Raw genomic sequence first — 21,561 nt, 5'->3', positions numbered from 1 at the left:
GGTGTGTTTGTGTGTGTGTGTCTGCACATATGTCTCAGGGGTTGTACGGGTGAAATTAGGTGAAAGGAGCTCCACCTTCACAGCAAACAAAGCCTCTCCTCCTTCCCTCTCTCTCTCTCTCTTACTCCCTTCCTTGCTAACTTTTCTTCCCTCCCTCCTTCCCTCGTCTCTTATCTGTCCTGCCCGGATGTGTATGTCTGAGTGCTGTATCCTGCAGTGCCTCTGGCAGTAGTGACAGTTAGGGAAGTTAGTAACAACTACTACAGTAAAGGAGTACAGAACATTAGTTGCTGTTGGAGAGACACCACACGGATCAAGCCTTATAGTCTGGGAAGACCACGAACAGAGTAGGACTTCTGAGGATATCCTTCCTTCCCATCTATAGTATCTGGACTGAGGAGAGACTCCACCTGTAACGTTGTGATTGGGATTAAGTGAAGGCTCTAACCTGGGTGTGCGCCATAACGGTGAAACTGGATGAACACAGGTGAGCTCGAAAAGCGAGAAATAAGAGAAGGGAAGTGTAAATTAATAATAGTTCATGTTGAGAGCATATCCTGAGAGAGCGAGAAAGTATTTAGTCAGGTTCATAATGAGATGCTTAGGGTGATACATGCTTAAGACAGGTCTTACAATGTATTATAATTGCATCATATTCCATCTGCAGGCTAGTTAACTGTTTTTTGTTAGTTTTAGGTGTAGATCAGCTTTAATATTGCAGATTGTAGCTTCCATTATAATTTCCAATCTCCCATATATTTTTTTGTAAATATACACTACCAGTCAGTTTGGACACATCTACTAATTCAAGGGTTTTTCTTTATTTGTACTATTTCTACATTGTAGAATAATAGTGAAGACATCAAAACTATGAAATAACACATAAGGAAGCATGTAGTAACCAAAAAAGTGTTGGTGAAGCACTGTATATCAGGGTCTTCCGGGTTGGAGCGAGCCGGTCGCATCCGCGCTTCGGTCTGCAGGTTGTATAACTTTTTCATTACATTTCATTTCATTTCATTATAGTACAACGGTCTGATTTGTCTAATCTTAGCAATTTCTTCTTAGCTAGCTACATAGTCGTCGTTGTATCAAAGATAATTGCGTAATTATCGTATTTCGTCGTCTCCTATCTGCCCAACACGTTCACCGTCTACCGTAGCACTGTAGTAACTATCACACTCAACTGAACGACTTGATTAGTGTAGTATTAGCTAGCTACATAGTTGTCTTTGCTGTCTTCGTATCCAAGATAATTGTGTAGCTTAGAGTATGGAGTCTTAGAGTGATAATTGCGTTATTATCGTATTTCGTCGTCCTCCTATCTGCCTAGCAGCTAGCCAGCTAGCATACGTTCACCGGCTACCGTAGCACTGTAGTAACTATCACACTCAACTGAACGACTTGATTAGTGTAGTATTAGCTAGCTACATAGTTGTCTTTGCTGTCTTCGTATCCAAGATAATTGTGTAGTTTAGAGTGTGTAGTCTTAGAGTGATTATCTTAATTCACCGAGGTTAGCTAGCCAGCTATTTTGTCGTCCTTAACGTAGGAGACACTCCTAGCTAGCCAATAGCCAGCTAACGCCTACTGAATAGAACTTTCGCATTCAGGTCGCATTCCGCTTCGCTCCACAGGTAGTATCACATTTTCATTTCATTTCATTACAGTCCCAACGGTGTGATTTGTTTGATCGTAGCTAGCTACATAGCTAGCTACATAGCCGTCTTTGTTTCAAAGATAATTGTGTAGTCTAGAGCGATTTTCTAGGTTAGCTAGCCAGCTATTGTCGTTCTCCTAACGCAACGTAACGTAACCAACACTGCTAGCTAGCCAGCTAGCTCCCGAAAAGCAGCATTGTAGAAACTTCACACTCAACGGTACGACTTGATTAGGGTAGTGTCAACAACGCAGCTAGCCTACCCCAGCAGTACTGTATCATTTTAATCATTTTAGTCAATTAGATTCTTGCTACGTAAGCTTAACTTTCTGAACATTCGAGACGTGTAGTCCACTTGTCATTCCAATCTCCTCTGCATTAGCGTAGCCTCTTCTCTAGCCTGTCAACTATGTGTCTGTCTATCCCTGTTCTCTCCTCTCTGCACAGACCATACAAACGCTCCACACCGCATGGCCGCGGCCACCCTAATCTGGTGGTCCCAGCGCGCACGACCCACGTGGAGTTCCAGGTCTCCGGTAGCCTCTGGAACTGCCGATCTGCGGCCAACAAGGCAGAGTTCATCTCAGCCTATGCCTCCCTCCAGTCCCTCGACTTCTTGGCTCTGACGGAAACATGGATCACCACAGACAACACCGCTACTCCTACTGCTCTCTCTTCGTCCGCCCACGTGCTCTCGCACACCCGAGAGCTTCTGGTCAGCGGGGTGGTGGCACCGGGATCCTCATCTCTCCCAAGTGGTCATTCTCTCTTTCTCCCCTTACCCATCTGTCTATCGCCTCCTTTGAATTCCATGCTGTCACAGTTACTAGCCCTTTCAAGCTTAACATCCTTATCATTTATCGCCCTCCAGGTTCCCTCGGAGAGTTCATCAATGAGCTTGATGCCTTGATAAGCTCCTTTCCTGAGGACGGCTCACCTCTCACAGTTCTGGGCGACTTTAACCTCCCCACGTCTACCTTTGACTCATTCCTCTCTGCCTCCTTCTTTCCACTCCTCTCCTCTTTTGACCTCACCCTCTCACCTTCCCCCTACTCACAAGGCAGGCAATACGCTCGACCTCATCTTTACTAGATGCTGTTCCTCCACTAACCTCATTGCAACTCCCCTCCAAGTCTCCGACCACTACCTTGTATCCTTTTCCCTCTCGCTCTCATCCAACACTTCCCACACTGCCCCTACTCGGATGGTATCGCGCTGTCCCAACCTTCGCTCTCTCTCCCCCGCTACTCTCTCCTCTTCCATCCTATCATCTCTTCCCTCTGCTCAAACCTTCTCCAACCTATCTCCTGATTCTGCCTCCTCAACCCTCCTCTCCTCCCTTTCTGCATCCTTTGACTCTCTATGTCCCCTATCCTCCAGGCCGGCTCGGTCCTCCCCTCCCGCTCCGTGGCTCGACGACTCATTGCGAGCTCACAGAACAGGGCTCCGGGCAGCCGAGCGGAAATGGAGGAAAACTCGCCTCCCTGCGGACCTGGCATCCTTTCACTCCCTCCTCTCTACATTTTCCTCCTCTGTCTCTGCTGCTAAAGCCACTTTCTACCACTCTAAATTCCAAGCATCTGCCTCTAACCCTAGGAAGCTCTTTGCCACCTTCTCCTCCCTCTTGAATCCTCCTCCCCTCCTGCAGATGACTTCGTCAACCATTTTGAAAAGAAGGTCGACGACATCCGATCCTCGTTTGCTAAGTCAAACGACACCGCTGGTTCTGCTCACACTGCCCTACCCTGTGCTCTGACCTCTTTCTCCCTCTCTCTCCAGATGACATCTCGCGTCTTGTGACGGCCGGCCGCCCAACAACCTGCCCGCTTGACCCTATCCCCTCCTCTCTTCTCCAGACCATCTCCGGTGACCTTCTCCCTTACCTCACCTCGCTCATCAACTCATCCCTGACCGCTGGCTACGTCCCTCCTGTCTTCAAGAGAGCGAGAGTTGCTCCCCTTCTGAAAAAACCTACACTCGATCCCTCCGATGTCAACAACTACAGACCAGTATCCCTTCTTTCTTTTCTCTCCAAAACTCTTGAACGTGCCGTCCTTGGCCAGCTCTCCCGCTATCTCTCTCAGAATGACCTTCTTGATCCAAATCAGTCAGGTTTCAAGACTACTCATTCAACTGAGACTGCTCTTCTCTGTATCACGGAGGCGCTCCGCACTGCTAAAGCTAACTCTCTCTCCTCTGCTCTCATCCTTCTAGACCTATCGGCTGCCTTCGATACTGTGAACCATCAGATCCTCCTCTCCACCCTCTCCGAGTTGGGCATCTCCGGCGCGGCCCACGCTTGAATTGCGTCCTACCTGACAGGTCGCTCCTACCAGGTGGCGTGGCGAGAATCCGTCTCCTCACCACGTGCTCTCACCACTGGTGTCCCCCAGGGCTCTGTTCTAGGCCCTCTCCTATTCTCGCTATACACCAAGTCACTTGGCTCTGTCATAACCTCACATGGTCTCTCCTATCATTGCTATGCAGACGACACACAATTAATATTCTCCTTTCCCTCTTCTGACGACCAGGTGGCGAATCGCATCTCTGCATGTCTGGCAGACATATCAGTGTGGATGACGGATCATCACCTCAAGCTGAACCTCGGCAAGACGGAGCTGCTCTTCCTCCCGGGAAGGACTGCCCGTTCCATGATCTCGCCATCACGGTTGACAACTCCATTGTGTCCTCGTCCCAGAGCGCTAAGAACCTTGGCGTGATCCTGGACAACACCCTGTCGTTCTCAAATAACATCAAGGCGGTGGCCCGTTCCTGTAGGTTCATGCTCTACAACATCCGCAGAGTACGACCCTGCCTCACACAGGAAGCGGCGCAGGTCCTAATCCAGGCACTTGTCATCTCCCGTCTGGATTACTGCAACTCGCTGTTGGCTGGGCTCCCTGCCTGTGCCATTAAACCCCTACAACTCATCCAGAACGCCGCAGCCCGTCTGGTGTTCAACCTTCCCAAGTTCTCTCACGTCACCCCGCTCCTCCGCTCTCTCCACTGGCTTCCAGTTGAAGCTCGCATCCGCTACAAGACCATGGTGCTTGCCTACGGAGCTGTGAGGGGAACGGCACCTCACTACCTCCAGGCTCTGATCAGGCCCTACACCCAAACAAGGGCACTGCGTTCATCCACCTCTGGCCTGCTCGCCTCCCTACCACTGAGGAAGTACAGTTCCCGCTCAGCCCAGTCAAAACTGTTCGCTGCTCTGGCCCCCCCAATGGTGGAACAAACTCCCTCACGACGCCAGGACAGCGGAGTCAATCACCACCTTCCGGAGACACCTGAAACCCCACCTCTTTAAGGAATACCTAGGATAGGATAAAGTAATCCCCCCCCCCCCTTAAAAGACCTAGATGCACTATTGTAAAGTGGCTGTTCCACTGGATGTCATAAGGTGAAAGCACCAATTTGTAAGTCGCTCTGGATAAGAGCGTCTGCTAAATGACTTAAATGTAATGTAATGTAAATGTATATACATTTTTACAAATATATTTTTCTTTATTATGTTACCATAACCCTACCACCCCTCCCCTAATTGGAGTAAAATGATGGACAACAACACTTCGACTTCTACTTCCAGCTTATACATACTAAATACATTTTACGGACACAACTATTGTAAAATACATAATATATTTTTTGTTTTTAATCCCATCCTTCAGCTACCCTCAACCTATCCAATCTATCTCTGAAGACCATTCAGTTTTGTTTTTGCCACGCATTTTTAACTGTGCTGTTTTCACAAAAGTTCTGAACCTATATACATTTTACGGACCCAGTATATTTTTCATTAATTATATTGTTGTATTTAGTCCCACCCTTCAGCTAGACTCAACCCCTCCCATCTAAACTCAGCAAAAAAATTCACTGTCAACTGTGTTTATTTTCAGCAAACTTAACATGTGTAAATATTTGTATGAACATAACAAGATTCAACAACTGAGACATAAACTGAACATGTTCCACAGACATGTGACTAACAGAAATGGAATAATGTGTCCCTGAACAAAAGGGGGACAAAGGCGGGACTGAGACAGGACTGAGACGGGACTGAGACAGGTAGGGGCGGGACTGAGACAGGTAATGGCGGACTGAAAGTAGTTATGTAGATCACCTCAAGATGAAAACGTAATAGTCAATCTCGGCAAGTTAGACTAAATATTAGCACTACACAATCTGGTGGGTGATAACCTTCAATCTGGATAATAACACAAAACTAATCTTAAGACTAGAGAAATTTATTGACAAATATTACGAAAACAAGCAACACCCAAACATGACGGAGAGTAAGACAGGGGAACCGATTTCAAAACGAAAACGTGACTCTTCTACAGACACAGACAATTTAATATTTTCACCACCGGGAATGGTAAAGGTCGAAACCGATCTGTTAAAATCAATAAATTACAAACTGGGTATACTTGAATTAGTCAGTAAGGATATAAAAGAGTTGAAGGCAAGCCTCAAGATGAGTGATGAAAAACTGCGACATTGGAGAAGGAAACACAAGCTAAAAGGGACAGTCAATAAGATTGAAATCGAGAAAAAAAAGGAGAACACCATTCTGAGAGAAGCCTTACTTGACATACAGACTAGATCCATGAGAGAGAATCTGGTACTTACAGGTATCCAAGAGAAAGAAGGAGAAGTTCCTGAATCTGTAGTTAGAGAGTTCCTCCTTACAGCTCTTCAGAGTACACGCGAAGCTATCGTCAAAATCCAACTCGAACGTGTACACCGCTTCGGACCGAGAGGGCAGAGGTATGAATGCCCAATCGTTGCCAAATTTGCTTAATTTAAAGATAAAATAAGTGTTAAAAGCCTGGGTAAAAGACTTGCTGGGACCAAAATTGGCATGAATAACCAGTTCCTGAAGGAAATTGCAGAACAGCGTAAAGTTCTGCATCCAATTTAAAACATTAAAAAAATAGATTAAAAGGGAAACGAGTAGCTCTCGTTGTCGATAAACTATATATTGATAACCAGTTGTTCAGAGACACACAAAGACTACTCCATGGCTATTTTAAAAATTACAAAGTTCTTATAGACGAGGAAAATAATGAAACACAATTCTAGCCCGGTTACGGATTGTAATAATACAATAAAAAGATAGCTTTTCTATATATCTTCAAATATAACTAATTGGAACACAAAAGCACTAATTCAACATGGTAAAAACTCAATAAACAGAAGGCACAGTATGTGTGGATGGTGTGGTGTGTGTTTTCTGATGTTTGGGAACGTGTGGCGTTGAGTGAGAAAGGAAATGGTTGCATATCCCAGAACCAATGTATTGCTGTGAGCGGGGGTGTGAGAGAGTTTTCAATGTTGTTCAGATAATGGATATACTTTTTATAATGAATTATACATCTTATTTATTTATTTATTTATTGTCCTATCATGGTGGAAGAATGTTTTAAAATAAATTATACATTTAATTTTTTATTGTCCTATCATGGGGAACTACATTTTTAAAATAAATTATATACTGTATCTAATTTATGCCAGGAAATGCCTGGAATATTTGGATTTTGGGGAATCTCTTATAAAATGGCTTAAAGTTATGTATAGTAACCCTAGCTGTAAAATAATAAATAATGGCAACATATCAGAAAGTTTTAAACTATCTAGAGTGGTAAAACAAGGTTGTCCACTGTCGGCATATCTATTTATTATTATCATCAAAATGTTAGCTGTTAAAATTAGATCAAACAATAGTATTAAGGGATTAGAAATACGTGGTTTAAAAACTAAGGTGTCATTGTACGATGATGATTCATGTTTTCTTTTAAAACCACAACTATAATCTCTCCACAGCCTCATAGAGGATCTAGATACTTTTGCTATCCTCTCTGGATTAAAACTAAATTATAATAAGTGTACTATATTACGTATTGGATTACAAAAAAATGCAAATGTTACATTACCGTGTAGTTTACCAATTAAATGGTCTGATGGAGATGTGGTCATACTCAGTATACAAAACCAAAAAGAAAGAAATGATCTCACTCCAATGCACTTTTATAGAAAGTTAGCAAAAAGAAATAAGATCTTGCTACCATGGAAAGGAAAATACCTGACTATTTGTGGAAAAATCACCCTGATTAACTCTTTAGTTATATCACATTTTACCTATTTGCTTATGGTTTTGCCTACACCTAGTGACTTGCTTTTTAAATTATATGAACAAAAAAGATGCAATTTTATTTGGAATGGCAAGCCAGACTATGTATATATGTAATATAACGAATATGAATTCGGAGGGCAGAAATTATTCAATATTAAAGCATTAGACCTCTCACTAAAGGCATCAGTCATACAAAACTTATACTTAAATCCAAACTTGTTCTCTAGTAAATTGGTAGGAATGTCTCATCCTATGTTCAAGAATGGCCTTTTTTCCCTTTATTCAGATTACTTTTGGTTGTTTGAAAAGGAAATAATCTCCAAAATATCGTTATTTTTTAAACAAGCCTTAGAAAGTTCAGTTTAATGCACCTGAAAAGACAGAACAAATCATACAACAAATATTGTGTTTAAACTCATATATACTAATTGATAAAAATAAAAAAAAATTGATGAAAGTTTTAAAAAAGGTATAATTTTTGTGAATGATATCATAAATAGGACTGGTGGAGTTATGTCACACACGCAGCTAACACAGACATATGGAAATGTCTGCTCTACCAAAAATTACAACAAAATAATTGCAGAATTACCACAAAAATGGAAGAGGCAAGTAGAAGGGAAAAAAAGTAGGGAACTTGTATGTCGGCCCTGTATTAAAGAACATAAATGGTTAAAGAAAAGTGTGATAAATAAAAACATATACCAATTTCATTTAAGGACCAAAAACTGACAGTTGTGCCATATAAATTGCAAAATAGTTGGGAAGAGATTTTCGATGTACCCATTCCATGGCACATGGTTTATGAATTGATACGCAAAACAACGCAGGATTCAAAACTTTAAATTACTATAAAAATTCTTGCAACCAACAGAATGTTATATATACGGGGGGATACAATCTTCCCAGCTCTGCAGATTTTGCTGTGAGGAGGAAGAGTCATTAGATCATTTTTTTGGTATGAACAATTTATTTTGGTATTGTCCATATGTAGCTCATTTTTGTTCACAGGTCCAGGAATGGCTGAAGAATTGCATCATTTGCCTAGAACTAACGCTGCAGATAGCAATACTGGGTGATTTGAAAAGCCATAGTCAATCAATAATAATATAATCAATAATTATTATTATTTTAGCAAAAATGTTTATTTTTAATTTACAATCTGTAGAAGCTATGCGAATAGAAAGGTTCAGTACTTTTGTCAAGCATCACATCACAGTTGAAAAATAAATGGCAAATAGAAATCCAAAATGGATGGTGTTGAGAGATGGGAGGGGTTGAATGGAGCTGAAGGGTGTGACTAATAACAAGATAACCAATGTAAAACATACGGGGTCTGTAGAATGTATATAGGTTCCAAAATTCTGTGAAATAGCACAGTTACAAATATAAATCTAACTGGATGGACATCAGAAATAGAGGAAGGACTGAAAACAAACAAAATAGAACTATTGTAAAATAGATTGTCTGCAAAATGTGTATAAGATGTTTATACTGAACGTAGAAGCCTAAGCCAGTAGCATACTGCCCTGCATACTACTGCTGGCTTGCTTCTGAAGCTAAGCAGGGTTGGTCCTGGTCAGTCCCTGGATGGGAGACCAGATGCTGCTGGAAGTGGTGTTGGAGGGCCAGTACGAGGCACTCTTTCATCTGGTCTAAAAACGACCCCAGGGCAGTGATTGGGGACTCTGTGTAGGGTGCTGTCTTTTGGATGGGATGTTAAACGGGTGTCCTGACTCTCTTAGGTCGTTAAAGATCCCATGGCATTTATTGTAAGAGGAGGGGTGTTAACCCCGGTGTCCTGGCTAAATTCCCAATCTGGCCCTCAAACCATCACGGTCACCTAATAATCCCCAGTTTATGATTGGCTCATTCATCCCCCACCTCTCCCCTATAACTATTCCCCAGGTCGTTGCTGTAAATGAGAACGTGCTCTCATTCAACTTACCTGGTAAAATATAAATAAATAAAAAAGTGTTACTGTTTATTAGTTTACTCCAGAAGGGTGGTAGGGTTTTGCTGTGAATAATAAAGGTATGTTCTAAAAAAGGTATGTCTATATAGGTATGTGTACGTATATATGTATGTATGCATATGTGTATGTGTATGTGTATGTAAATAAATATATGGGGGCTTGGAAATGATGAAGACAATTACATTGATGGAAGCTACAATCTTTTCGCAATATTAAGCTGATCCACACCTTAAAAAAAGAAAAAAAGGGGGGCGGGGGTCAAAATCAAAAGTAACAGTCAGTTTCTGGTGTGGCCACCAGCTTGCATTAAGTACTGCAGTGCATCTCCTCCTCATGGACTGCACCAGATTTGCCAGTTCTTCCACCATGGCACCTGCGAGATCCCGGACATTTCTGGGGGGAATGGCCCTAGCCCTCACCCCCCGATCCAACAGGTCCCAGACGTGCTCAATGGGATTGAGATCCGGGCTATTCGCTGGCCATGGCAGAACACTGACATTCCTGTCTTGCAGGAAATCACGCACAGAACAAGCAGTATGGCTGGTGGCATTGTCATGTCAGGAGGGTCATGTCAGGATGAGCCTGCAGGAAGTGTACCACATGAGGGAGGAGGATGTCTTCCCTGTAATGCACAGCGTTGAGATTGCCTACAATGACAACAAGCTCTGTCCTATGATGCTGTGACACACCGCCCCAGACCATGACGGACCCTGCACCTCCAAATCGATCCCGCTCCAGAGCACAGGCCTCGGTGTAACACTCATTCCTTTGATGATAAACGCAAATCCGACCATCACCCCTTGTGAGACAAAACCACGACTCGTCAGTGAAGAGCACTTTTTGCCAGTCCTGTCTAGTCCAGCGACAGTGGGTTTGTGCCCATAGGCGACGTTGTTGCCGGTGATGTCTGGTGAGGACCTGCCTTACAACAGGCCTGCAAGCCCTCAGTCCAGCCTCTCTCAGCCTATTGCGGACAGTCTGAGCACTGATGGAGGGATTGTGCGTTCCTGGTGTAACTCGGGCAGTTGTTGTTGCCATCCTGTACCTGTCCCTCAGGTGTGATGTTCGGATGTACCGATCCTGTGCAGGTGTTACACGTGGTCTGCCACTACGAGGACAATCAGCTGTCCATCCTGGCTCCTTGTATTGCTGTCTTAGGGGTCTCACAATACGGACATTGCAATTTATTGCCCTGGCCACATCTGCAGTCCTCATGTCTCCTTGCAGCATGCCTATGGCACTTTCACGCAGATGGGCAGGGACCCCGGGCATCTTTCTTTTGGTGTTTTTCAGAGTCAGTACAAAGGCCTCTTTAGTGTCCTAAGTTTTCATAACTGTGACCTTAATTGCCTACCGTCTGTAGCCTATTAGTGTCTTAATGACCATTCCACAGGTGCATGTTCAGTAATTGTTTAAGCATGGGAAACAATGTTTAAACCCTTTAAAATGAAGATCTGTGAAGTTATTTGGATTTCTATGGATTATCTTTGGAAGAGAGGGTCATGAAAAATGGAAGTTTATTTTATTGCTGAGTTTCCTCTTAAACCCATCCAGGTTTTTCTATTTGCCATATGTTTTTCAATTGTGCTGTGACATTTCACAAAAATTCTGAACCTATCTAATCTCATAGTTTCTACAGATTGTAAATTATTATTATTAAGTATTATTATATTATTGATGGATTGACTATATTATTGATCGATTGACTACTTTCAATTGACTATATTATTGATCGATTGACTACTTTCAAATCACCCAGCAGTGCTATTTGTAGAGTTAGCTCCAGGTAATGTTGCAATTCTTCAACCCTTCCTGATCCTAGTTAAGTGTTTCCAATGAAAGAAAAGTAAATAGATTAATCACAGGATAGAGTTGTTCAGGGCCTGAGGCTGGGATTCGGTCAAACCTGCCATATGTTTACTCAGTGTCTACATGTACGAACTACTGTCTGAACACACACCAGCAGCAGCAGTAGCAGTAGTAGTAGTAGGTTTTCTTAGCACCCGATACCATTCTGTGATTTTATTTAAGCATGGGGTAAAAGCAACTGCATTAACACCGTAATGCGGGTTAGATTGAATTGAGCCCTATTACAAGTGCATGATACCATTCTGCCCTACAGCCGGCCCTGTATACAGTGGAGCCATTGCTGCGAGTCAGAGCCCGAATGGAGTGCTATCTGCATGGCTCATATCCAACAGTGTGAGGTGAAACATGCAGCCACACTCCAGTGCCACATAGCAAACCTGACCGGTTTATTTGACTAGATTGTGAATAGACAAATTTGAGGCCTCAGGGTTTTCTTATTACTCAATGTCAGTTGGCTGCAGGGATTCTGTGAAATTTGTGGTGAGACGTTGCTGTTAAGAGGCAGTGTTCTCTGGACTCCAACTTAATTTGCTACTCTTAATGGCCTCAATTGAGTTAATATGAAAACATCACTTTGTATCAAATAGCACCCTGGTCCATATATAGTGCACAGTAATGCACTATATAGGGGATAGTGTGTCATTAGGGACACAGCCCCATGACTGAGATGTTTGAGCTGTATACCTTCAAAAGGTCACTGTCTAGCTACTGAAGCGATTTCCTCTGCGACTGTACACTAATGCAGCTAATGGTGGCATAATCAGGCATAATCGTGTTACTTGCAGACATACAATAACATGGGATGTAAAGTCATTTAAATTGGACATACAGTGATGGGTACAATTAGGACGTGGCTGTTTTGCTGTATGAGTTTCATGTTGTGTGTTTTGATGAGAGGCCATACTGTGCTGAATCCCCTGGTATCTTGCTTGCTCTGGGAGCTTGTTCACACCAATAGAACATGAGAGACTTTATGTGCTCCAGGCAGCCTACTGAGAGACCATGATGAGGAGGGGAGAGGAGCGAGAGGACATCACCACTCTCATCGCCATGACTAACACTGCAGACCACAACTACGGGAGCATGGATACTGGGGTAATCATGAAAAAATATTGTTTGATCACATTTAAACACTCATAGTTATGGACTGTGTGTGTGTGTGTGTGTGTGTGTGTGTGTGTGTGTGTGTGTGTGTGTGCGTGCGTGCGTGCGTGCGTGCGTGCGTGCGTGCGTGCGTGCGTGCGTGCGTGCGTGCGTGCGTAGAAAACATTATGTTATGTCAACACCCACCCAGGCTAGTCTCCTGTTATGGTGTTGGGACGTTAATCAGTGACTCTGATTACAAAGACAGGAAGTCAGAGCGCATTAGTCCAACCGCAACAACACTATAACTAAGGGGAGAGTGGATGTTGGTTAGGAACAATCTTAAGTGGGTACATTAATAATAGATCAACTATTCATGTTCACAGATGTCTCAGGTCAGCTCTGGGGACAAAAATGTGTTCAGCGACGGCATCACTCGCATTGGTGAGTATACTGATGGAATGGAATGTAAGGATGGCTAAAAATACTATTGGGAAAAACTGGTTGCAATGGTCAGGTTGTACACAGCTTGTGTAAGGACGTTTTCTTAACGTCTTTATCTGGTTGTAATCTTTAATCTGACCTGATAATAACGTATAGTCCTTGTCACGAACAATATGTGTTTATTTGTCTTTACAGAGACCAGTTGATTGTAATCTGGTGACGTCTTCTTAACCAGTTTTAACTTATAAAAGCAATCAATGACATTATGTGCGAACGTTTGCCCGCAAGGTACATTTCTTCCATTCCTGGTGTCCTTTTCTTTGTCCTCACTGGGTTTAGGGTGAAGTTGGCACTAGACGCTGATCTTAGGTCAGTTTTGCATTTCCCTACTAGTTAGTCCATGGGCCAGAGGGCCACATTTCACATATTTGTCCACTTTGGATTATATTTTGGTATGTTTGCAATATATTCAAAGTAGCTAAATGTGTCTCACTGCATGCATTATATGTTATGACCCCTATGCGGTTAGTACGGCGAACAGGATCAGGGTATTAAATGTGGTTTTATATTATCAGGGAACAATCTTCTCTAACTAAGGCAATTTGATATGTTATTAACTTCATAATACAACATATTAAGGTATGAAACAATTGGAATGGGAAGGACCTGCATTGATTTTGCATGGTCAAAACCAGATAAATAATTGGTGTAACGGCCAATAATGGCTTAACATGTGTGTTACAATGAGGACAACCCAAAATGATGGCCCAAGTATGTCATACATATACATATTTAGCTCAATATTACCAGAATAGTGATAAAAATATGCCAAAAAATATGCTTGAATTGCTGAGTTTTGTAGCCATTTCAAATATATTACATTGAAAACACGTAAAATGTTCTAAAAGCGTTCATTGATTTCTAATTATTCCAATGGAATGCAATATGATTCTGAAATATGTATTGGTTAGTGGCTGCTGAGGGTTGTCAAGAGCATCAGCGATGGTGAAATTGCTAAAAGGCTGGATTTTTTCTAATCATCAATTGCATAATTTCTATCAAATTTGTCAACCAACCACTGAACTAATGGCTACAAAATAATTAGGTAACATATTTCAATAAATAACAAGGTTAGAGAGTATAAGTTTAAATCATGATGTTCAGGGACAGAAGCAGTGGTGTAAAAAGTACTAAATTGTCATACTTGAGTAAAAGAAAAAGATACCATAATAGAAAACTGACTCATGTAAAAGTTACCCAGCAAAATACTACTTGAGTAAAAGTAAAAAAATATCTGGTTTTGCATTTACTTAAATACAGGGGTGGAAAAAGTACTCAATTGTCATACTTGAGTAAAGGTAAATTCTGTACATCAAATTCCCATATATTAAGCAAACCAGACAGCACATGTTAAAAACAAATCATTTACAAATGCAGTATTTGCATTTAGTGAGTCCACCATATCAGAAGAAGTAAGAATTACAACTTGTTATATGGATAGGTGTGTGAATGGAACCATTTTTCTGTAATGCATTCTAAATCTAAAGAGTAGGTGTCAGGGGAAATGTATGGGAGTAAAAAGTACATATTTTCTTTAGAAGTGAAGTGGAGTAAAAGTAAATATTGTCGAAAATATCAATAATAAAGTACAGATACCCCCAAAAACTACTTAAGTAGTACTTTAAATGATTTTTTATTAAGTACTTTACACCATTGGACAGAAGAGATTAATCACCCATGTTCCTTTTTAGAGATCCTTGTGTTTACTTAAACCATTGTTGACTTGCTGTGACAACTCAACAAATGACAGAGCACACATTTGCACTATACTATCACATTTCAGCTAAGACCCAGATGCAGACAGTGTCGAAGTAACAAAAGTGTATTACTAGTACAGGGGACGGCAGAGGTCCCTAATCCAGATAGGGTGCAAAAAGGTCCAGAACGGCAGGCAAGGGTCAATAATCCAGTGTGGTGTGGCAAGGTACAGAACGGCAGGCAAGGATCAATAATCCAGTGTGGTGTGGCAAGGTACAGAACGGCAGGCAAGGATCAATAATCCAGTGTGGTGTGGCAAGGTACAGAACGGCAGGCAGGATCAATAATCCAGTGTGGTGTGGCAAGGTACAGAACGGCAGGCAAGGATCAATAATCCAGTGTGGTGTGGCAAGGTACAGAACGGCAGGCAAGGATCAATAATCCAGTGTGGTGTGGCAAGGTACAGAACGGCAGGCAAGGATCAATAATCCAGTGTGGTGTGGCAAGGTACAGAACGGCAGGCAAGGATCAATAATCCAGTGTGGTGTGGCAAGGTACAGAACGGCAGGCAAGGGTCAATAATCCAGTGTGGTGTGGCAAGGTACAGAACGGCAAGCAAGGATCAATAATCCAGTGTGGTGTGGCAAGGTACAGAACGGCAAGCAAGGGTCAATAATCCAGTGTGGTGTGGCAAGGTACAGAACGGCAAGCAAGGATCAATAATCCAGTGTGGTGTGGCAAGGTACAGAACGGCAGGCAGGATCAGCGTAGGCAGAATGGTCAAAACCCAGGAAACCAAGAACTGACAGGCGCAAAGGGAAACCGCTGGTAGGTTTCACAAAACAAAACGGACTGGCAAAAGACAAACCGAGAACACAGGGATAAATACACTGGGGATAATGGGGAAGATTGGCGACACCTGGAAGGGGGTGGAGACAAGCACAGACAGATGAAACAGATCAGGGTGTGATACTATACAACAGACTATTACAGGTGGCAATTATAAAAAATAATATGCTACCAGCTGATATCAACGGACTGTTATTTTGTCACCTGAGTCATGTGACTGTAGTATTTTTTTATATCACACGACAAATGGCAGTGTAAACAATGTTTTGGTACAATTGTTGATGGAATAACCATCAACTGTATGCAGTTGTTGACAGAATAACAATATGTTGTGTGCTCACTACACCCACCCACCCAGACTTGGAAAAGCATGCAGTTTTATTAGGCTACAGATATAATAATTTATTTAGAACTTCACATGGTGGTGAGAGTACACAGTGATGAGCTTGATGCTAATATCCTGTGAATATTGTATTCTGGTGAGATGATGATCAGTGCTGCCGTTTTTATAGACAAATAAAAATGACCTCGCTCCTATCCATAACATCATCATGTACCCTCTAGACTGTATATGCGAGCTGTTGGATAGAGCACATGTGCAAAGAGCATAATGGCCACATTTACTGTTTGTTGCAATACTTTTTGTGGCAAAACTATCAACAGAGTTAAATATGGGATGGAAATGTGCACTACGTCATTATGAACAGCTTTGCATTCGCAACAAGCCAGCTTGATGTAAACACACCACTGTGTAGAATGTGCATATTTTTGTGTGAAAAATATTAATATACTTGCTTGAAAATCTTTCAACAAATGTATTGAATGTTTGCTGAGCTGAGCCTAAGCCCTATTGGTAATCGCAATGCTAATTGTACACTGCATGAAGGGGTATATGTACAGTATGCACATGTTTATATGAAGTATATACCTGGGTCCCACAGAATTTGTGTTTAATTTAGAAGGAGAATTTGGCTGTGTTGAAGGATGGTGCTTCAGAGAAAGATGCTGAGCAGAGCCCATGGAGAATATAAGTTTGCTGAGCAGAGCCTAAGCCTTATTGGTAATTACAAAAACATTTTATATATCTGCACATGTTAATACCACACCTGGGTCCCACAGACTTTGTGTTAGTTTGGGAGGAGAGTTTAGCTGTGTTGAAGGATGGCACATTAGAGAAAGATAAGTCAAGTCACGCCACCCAAGACTCACACAGGAAGTGGAGGGAAGACTTCCTGTCCAGACTTCAAGCAGCCGGCATCGACCAGGAGATGGTGAGTGAGGGCTAAGGGACAGGGTCGTTTACATTTACTAGAGCCCTGAGTTTTGTGCCCAGACTAGGAAAAACTCTGATCCCTAGTTATAGCCTATAACCAGGGCCCAGAGTTATTCCTGATCAGGTCATGTAGTCTGGAAAAACTCCTGCCTCAATAAATGACACATCACCCATGATAAACAACTGCTCCCATACCAGTCATGGTTCCTATGTGAGCTGCACACTCCAGGATTCACCTGGAAAGAGAAAGACATTATCAATATTTACACAGCTTCCATAGAGCTTGTCTTCCAAGTCATTTACTTAGCCCTTTCTACTGGGTGCTTGAATCAACAAGCTACCACATATAATATTGGTGCATAACACCATATCATTGTATTATGCCAACAATGTAAAGAAATGTGAAACTTTTTTATTTTTTATTACATTATAATAGTTTTATTGTCCAGCATCAGTGGAAATAAATCATTGCTGTATCCAATTTATAAACATGCATAGTTAGTGATTTATGTTTTCCTGTTTGCCTCTCCGCTAGCGGGTAGTTCTTCAAGCTAAGAAGAAAATCTCCTATGTGCTCCTGAGCGCCCCCTGGAGTGTCCTTTGCTACTACGCTGAGGAGATCAGTCTCCGGGTCCCTCTGCAGGTCAGTTAGTCAGTTGACTCAGTTCTTATGTTTCTACTCTCCTGTCACATGTCAAGAGATGTAGACCTTTGGTATTAGGGTCAATTCAGCTTTCAATTCAGTCAATTCACAAAGTGAATTGAAATTAAATGAATCAATTGAAAAAATGCACATAGAAATGTTGAGTTCATTAGCTGAATTTCAATTCACTATTCAACCCTTATTCTGGAGAACTATGGATATCCTTTATACCCAGTAGCTCTCCAGGAGGAAGGTTGGTCACTCCTGCTTTCGGGTGCTTAATCTCACATGTTCACAAAATTAATCAAATGAGACACAAGTAGATCATGGTGCTGCATATTCCTCAGATGGTAACCACACCAAACTTCAACTGGTCAGAGAGGATGCTAGAGAAAATAAAAAGCCCAAACCTCATGAGCCAAGACGTGCCCAGCATGCCCCCGTACTATTACACCTGCCAGTTTCGCACCAACAAACTGGAAAGGTATGTTCAAATCCTAAATGATTTGCTTAGCAGCTGCTGTCAGTCAAACCACACTAAATTCTTTGCATTTCCACAACTAAACATCTTCCTGAAACAGTTAAACGATATGACCCATGTAGATTTTCCCAGCAAGACACTAGTCCAGTTTTAAAACTGGTTTTGTACAAGGAAAACACCTTCTATAAAGTATTATTCCCTCAGCTGTTTTCCCTGAAGGTGAAAAGGCATGATGTGTATATTCAGGCTTAAATGGTGTCAAATACATGGTAAATAAAAACACAGTGTTGTGTTTGACTGTCAGGTGTTGCTACAGAGAGGTGGAATCTAGGCAACAGACAAGTATATACAATATTTAACTTCAAACTATGCCATATACTGTACATACTATGTATGACCACCTGGCTGTGTCTACAGGTTTCTGGGCAGTGAGAATAAGGAGACGTTCTTCAAGACTACCCAAAGACACCAAGTAGTGAGTTTGCCATTTAAACTTGATTCTTCAAATTGGATCAGTATCTTGCAGTTAAGAGCGTCACCAATACGGTATTTCAAGGAAAAACAGCGGTGCAGATTCTGTCACACAAATGTAGACCTATCTACTCTTCAGGTAACCCTCTATCTGAGCTCGGGGTTGAGTTCATTAAGGCAGGCAATGGAAACCGTCTCAAAGCATTTTGGAATTGAAAACGAAATTTGACAATTATTGTTAGTCCCTCCCTGTTTCCGTCCGTTTTCTTCCATTTGGTGCCCAGTGAACACTACCCTGATTTACTAGTCAGATCCTTCTAGGTTTAAACAGTCCCTATTTAAGGTCATTATTCCTATTTAAAAATATATATTTGGGGGTGTTTTTTTACACTTTATTGAGACAGCATGCATATCAGAAGGGGATAATGGCAGGTGTAAGAAACAGTGGGAAGGGTGGACTCAGAGATAGAACACCGGTCTCCGGTGCGTTACCACTCAACCATGGCTCCATTTGGATGACTGTCTGGCAGATTAATGCAGGGAAATGTGATTGTAAAACCACCATACGAAGAGGTCATAATGAACATGTGATAAACACATCTGATATTTTTGACACTACAGTAGTAGAATAATAGACTTCCTCACTTTGACAGTACAACACATTCCTTTGTCTGACCTAGCTGTATGAGATTTTAGCACGGACGCCTTATGGGGCATTAAAAAGAGGAGAGGTGGGAATCGAAAGGCTGCTCAGCGAGAATGCCTTCTCTGCTGCATACCCCCTGCATGAGGTTAGTGTCCTCCATAGACATACCATATGTTATGTATATATAATGTATGTTATGTATGTATGTATGTGTATGTATGTATGTATGTATGTATGTATGTATGTATGTATGTATGTATGTATGTATGTATGTATGTATGTATGTACAGTTGAAGTCGAAAGTTTACATACACTTAGGTTGGAGTCATTAAAACTAGTTTTTCAACCACTCCACAAATTTCTTGTTAACAAACTATAGTTTTGATAAGTCCGTTAGGACATCTACTTTGTGCATGACACAAGTCATTTTCCCAATAATTGTTTACAGACAGATTATTTCACTTATAATTCACTGTATCACAATTCCAGTGGATCAGAAGTTTACTTACACTAAGTTGACTGTGCCTTTGAAAAGCTTAGAAAACCCGAGAAAATGATGTCATGGCTTTAGAATCTTCTGATAGGCTAATTGACATCATTTGAGTAATTTAGAGGTGTACCTGTGGAATCGTTTCAAGGCCTACTTTCAAACTCAGTGCATCTTTGCTTGACATGAGAAAATCAAAATAAATCAGCCAAGACCTCAGAAAATCAATTGTAGACCTCCACAGGTCTGGTTCATCTTTGCGAGCAATTTCCAAATGCCTGAAGGTACCAGATTCATCTGTACAAATAATAGTACGCAAGTATAAACACCATGGGACCACACAGCCGTCATACTGCTCAGGAAGGAGACACGTTCTGTCTCCTAGAGATGAATTTACTTTGGTGCAAAAAGTGTGAATCAATCCCAGAACAACAGCAAAGGACCTTGTGAAGATGCTGGAGGAAACAGGTACAAAAGTATCTATAGCTACAGTAAAACGAATCCTATATCGACATAACCTGAAAGGCCGCTCAGCAAGGAGTAGCCACTGCTCCAAAACCGCGATAAAAAAAGGCAGACTGCGGTTTGCAATTGCACATGGGGACAAAGATCATACTTTTTGGAGAAATGTCCTCTGGTCTGATGAAACAAAAATAGAACTGTTTGGCCATAATGACCATCGGTATGTTAGGAGGGAAAAGGGGGAGGCTTGCAAGCCAAAGAACACCATCCCAACTGTGAAGCACATGGGTGGCAGCATCATGTTGTGGAGGTGCTTTGCTGCAGGAGGGACTGGTGCACTTCACAAAATAGATGGCATCATGAGGGTCGAAAATTATGTGAATATATTGAAGCAACATCTCAAGACATCAGTCAGGAAGTTAAAGCTTGGTCGCAAATGGGTCTTCCAAATGGACAATGACCCCAAGCATACTTCCAAAGTTGTGGAAAAATGGCTTAAGGACAACAAAGTCAAGTTGTTGGAGTGGCCATCACAAAGCCCAGACCTCAATCCTATAGAAAATTTGTGGGCAGAACTGACAAAGCTTGTGCGAGCAAGGAGGCCTACAAACTTGAGTCAGTTACACCAGCTCTGTCAGGAGGAATGGGCCAAAATTCACCCAATTTATTGTGGAAAATGTGTGGAAGGCTACCCGAAACGTTTGACCCAATTGAAAACAAAAATTAGGCAATGCTACCAAATACTAATTGAGTGTATGTAAACGTCTGACCCACTGGGAATGTGATGAAAGAACAAAAAGCTGAAATAAATCATTCTCGCTACTATTATTCTGACATTTCACATTCTTAAAATAAAGTGTTGATCCTAACTGACCTAAGTTTACTAGGATTAAATGTCAGGAATTGTGAAAAACTGAGTTTAAAAGTATTTGGCTAAGGTGTGTAATGTATGTATGTATGTATGTATGTATGTATGTATGTATGTATGTATGTATGTGTGTGTGTGTGTGTGTGTGTGTGTGTGTGTGTGTGTGTGTGTGTGTGTGTGTGTGTGTGTGTGTGTGTGTGTGTGTGTGTGTGTGTGTGTGTGTGTGTGTGTGTGTGTGTGTGTGTATGATTTCATTACTGTACGCCCATACCCAGGGATCTTCTGATAAACCTAACTCTAAATCTCACTAATCTTATAAATCTTACCCTGTAATGTTAAATCAAACATTCATCTTGACTGTAACCAGAGGAGTCATACCCTAATGTTTTTGAGGGGGCTCTGATGACCAAAATCTGTCCTTTGATTATATCTGTAGAAAATAAATTGTAACTTGTA

General features: G+C 41.8%; 1 protein-coding gene across 1 annotated transcript in view; it reads left to right on the top strand.

Moving 5' to 3' along the window:
- The first annotated feature begins 199 nt into the window (after positions 1-199).
- The window catches only part of ano7 (anoctamin 7), a 56,647-nt gene continuing 35,285 nt past the window's right edge, over positions 200-21,561 (top strand). The window contains 8 exon segments of the mRNA XM_029673280.2: positions 200-487; positions 12,625-12,735; positions 13,110-13,167; positions 16,894-17,045; positions 17,583-17,690; positions 18,038-18,174; positions 18,589-18,646; positions 19,323-19,433. Coding sequence (XP_029529140.2) covers positions 12,643-12,735; positions 13,110-13,167; positions 16,894-17,045; positions 17,583-17,690; positions 18,038-18,174; positions 18,589-18,646; positions 19,323-19,433 — 717 coding nt within the window. The 5' untranslated portion in view covers positions 200-487; positions 12,625-12,642.

This window comes from Oncorhynchus nerka, linkage group LG11 (genome assembly GCF_034236695.1).
Source record: "Oncorhynchus nerka isolate Pitt River linkage group LG11, Oner_Uvic_2.0, whole genome shotgun sequence".
NCBI lineage: Eukaryota > Metazoa > Chordata > Actinopteri > Salmoniformes > Salmonidae > Oncorhynchus > Oncorhynchus nerka.
Note: the sequence above shows the minus strand (reverse complement) of the source record. Positions and strands in the feature narration are given on the sequence as shown.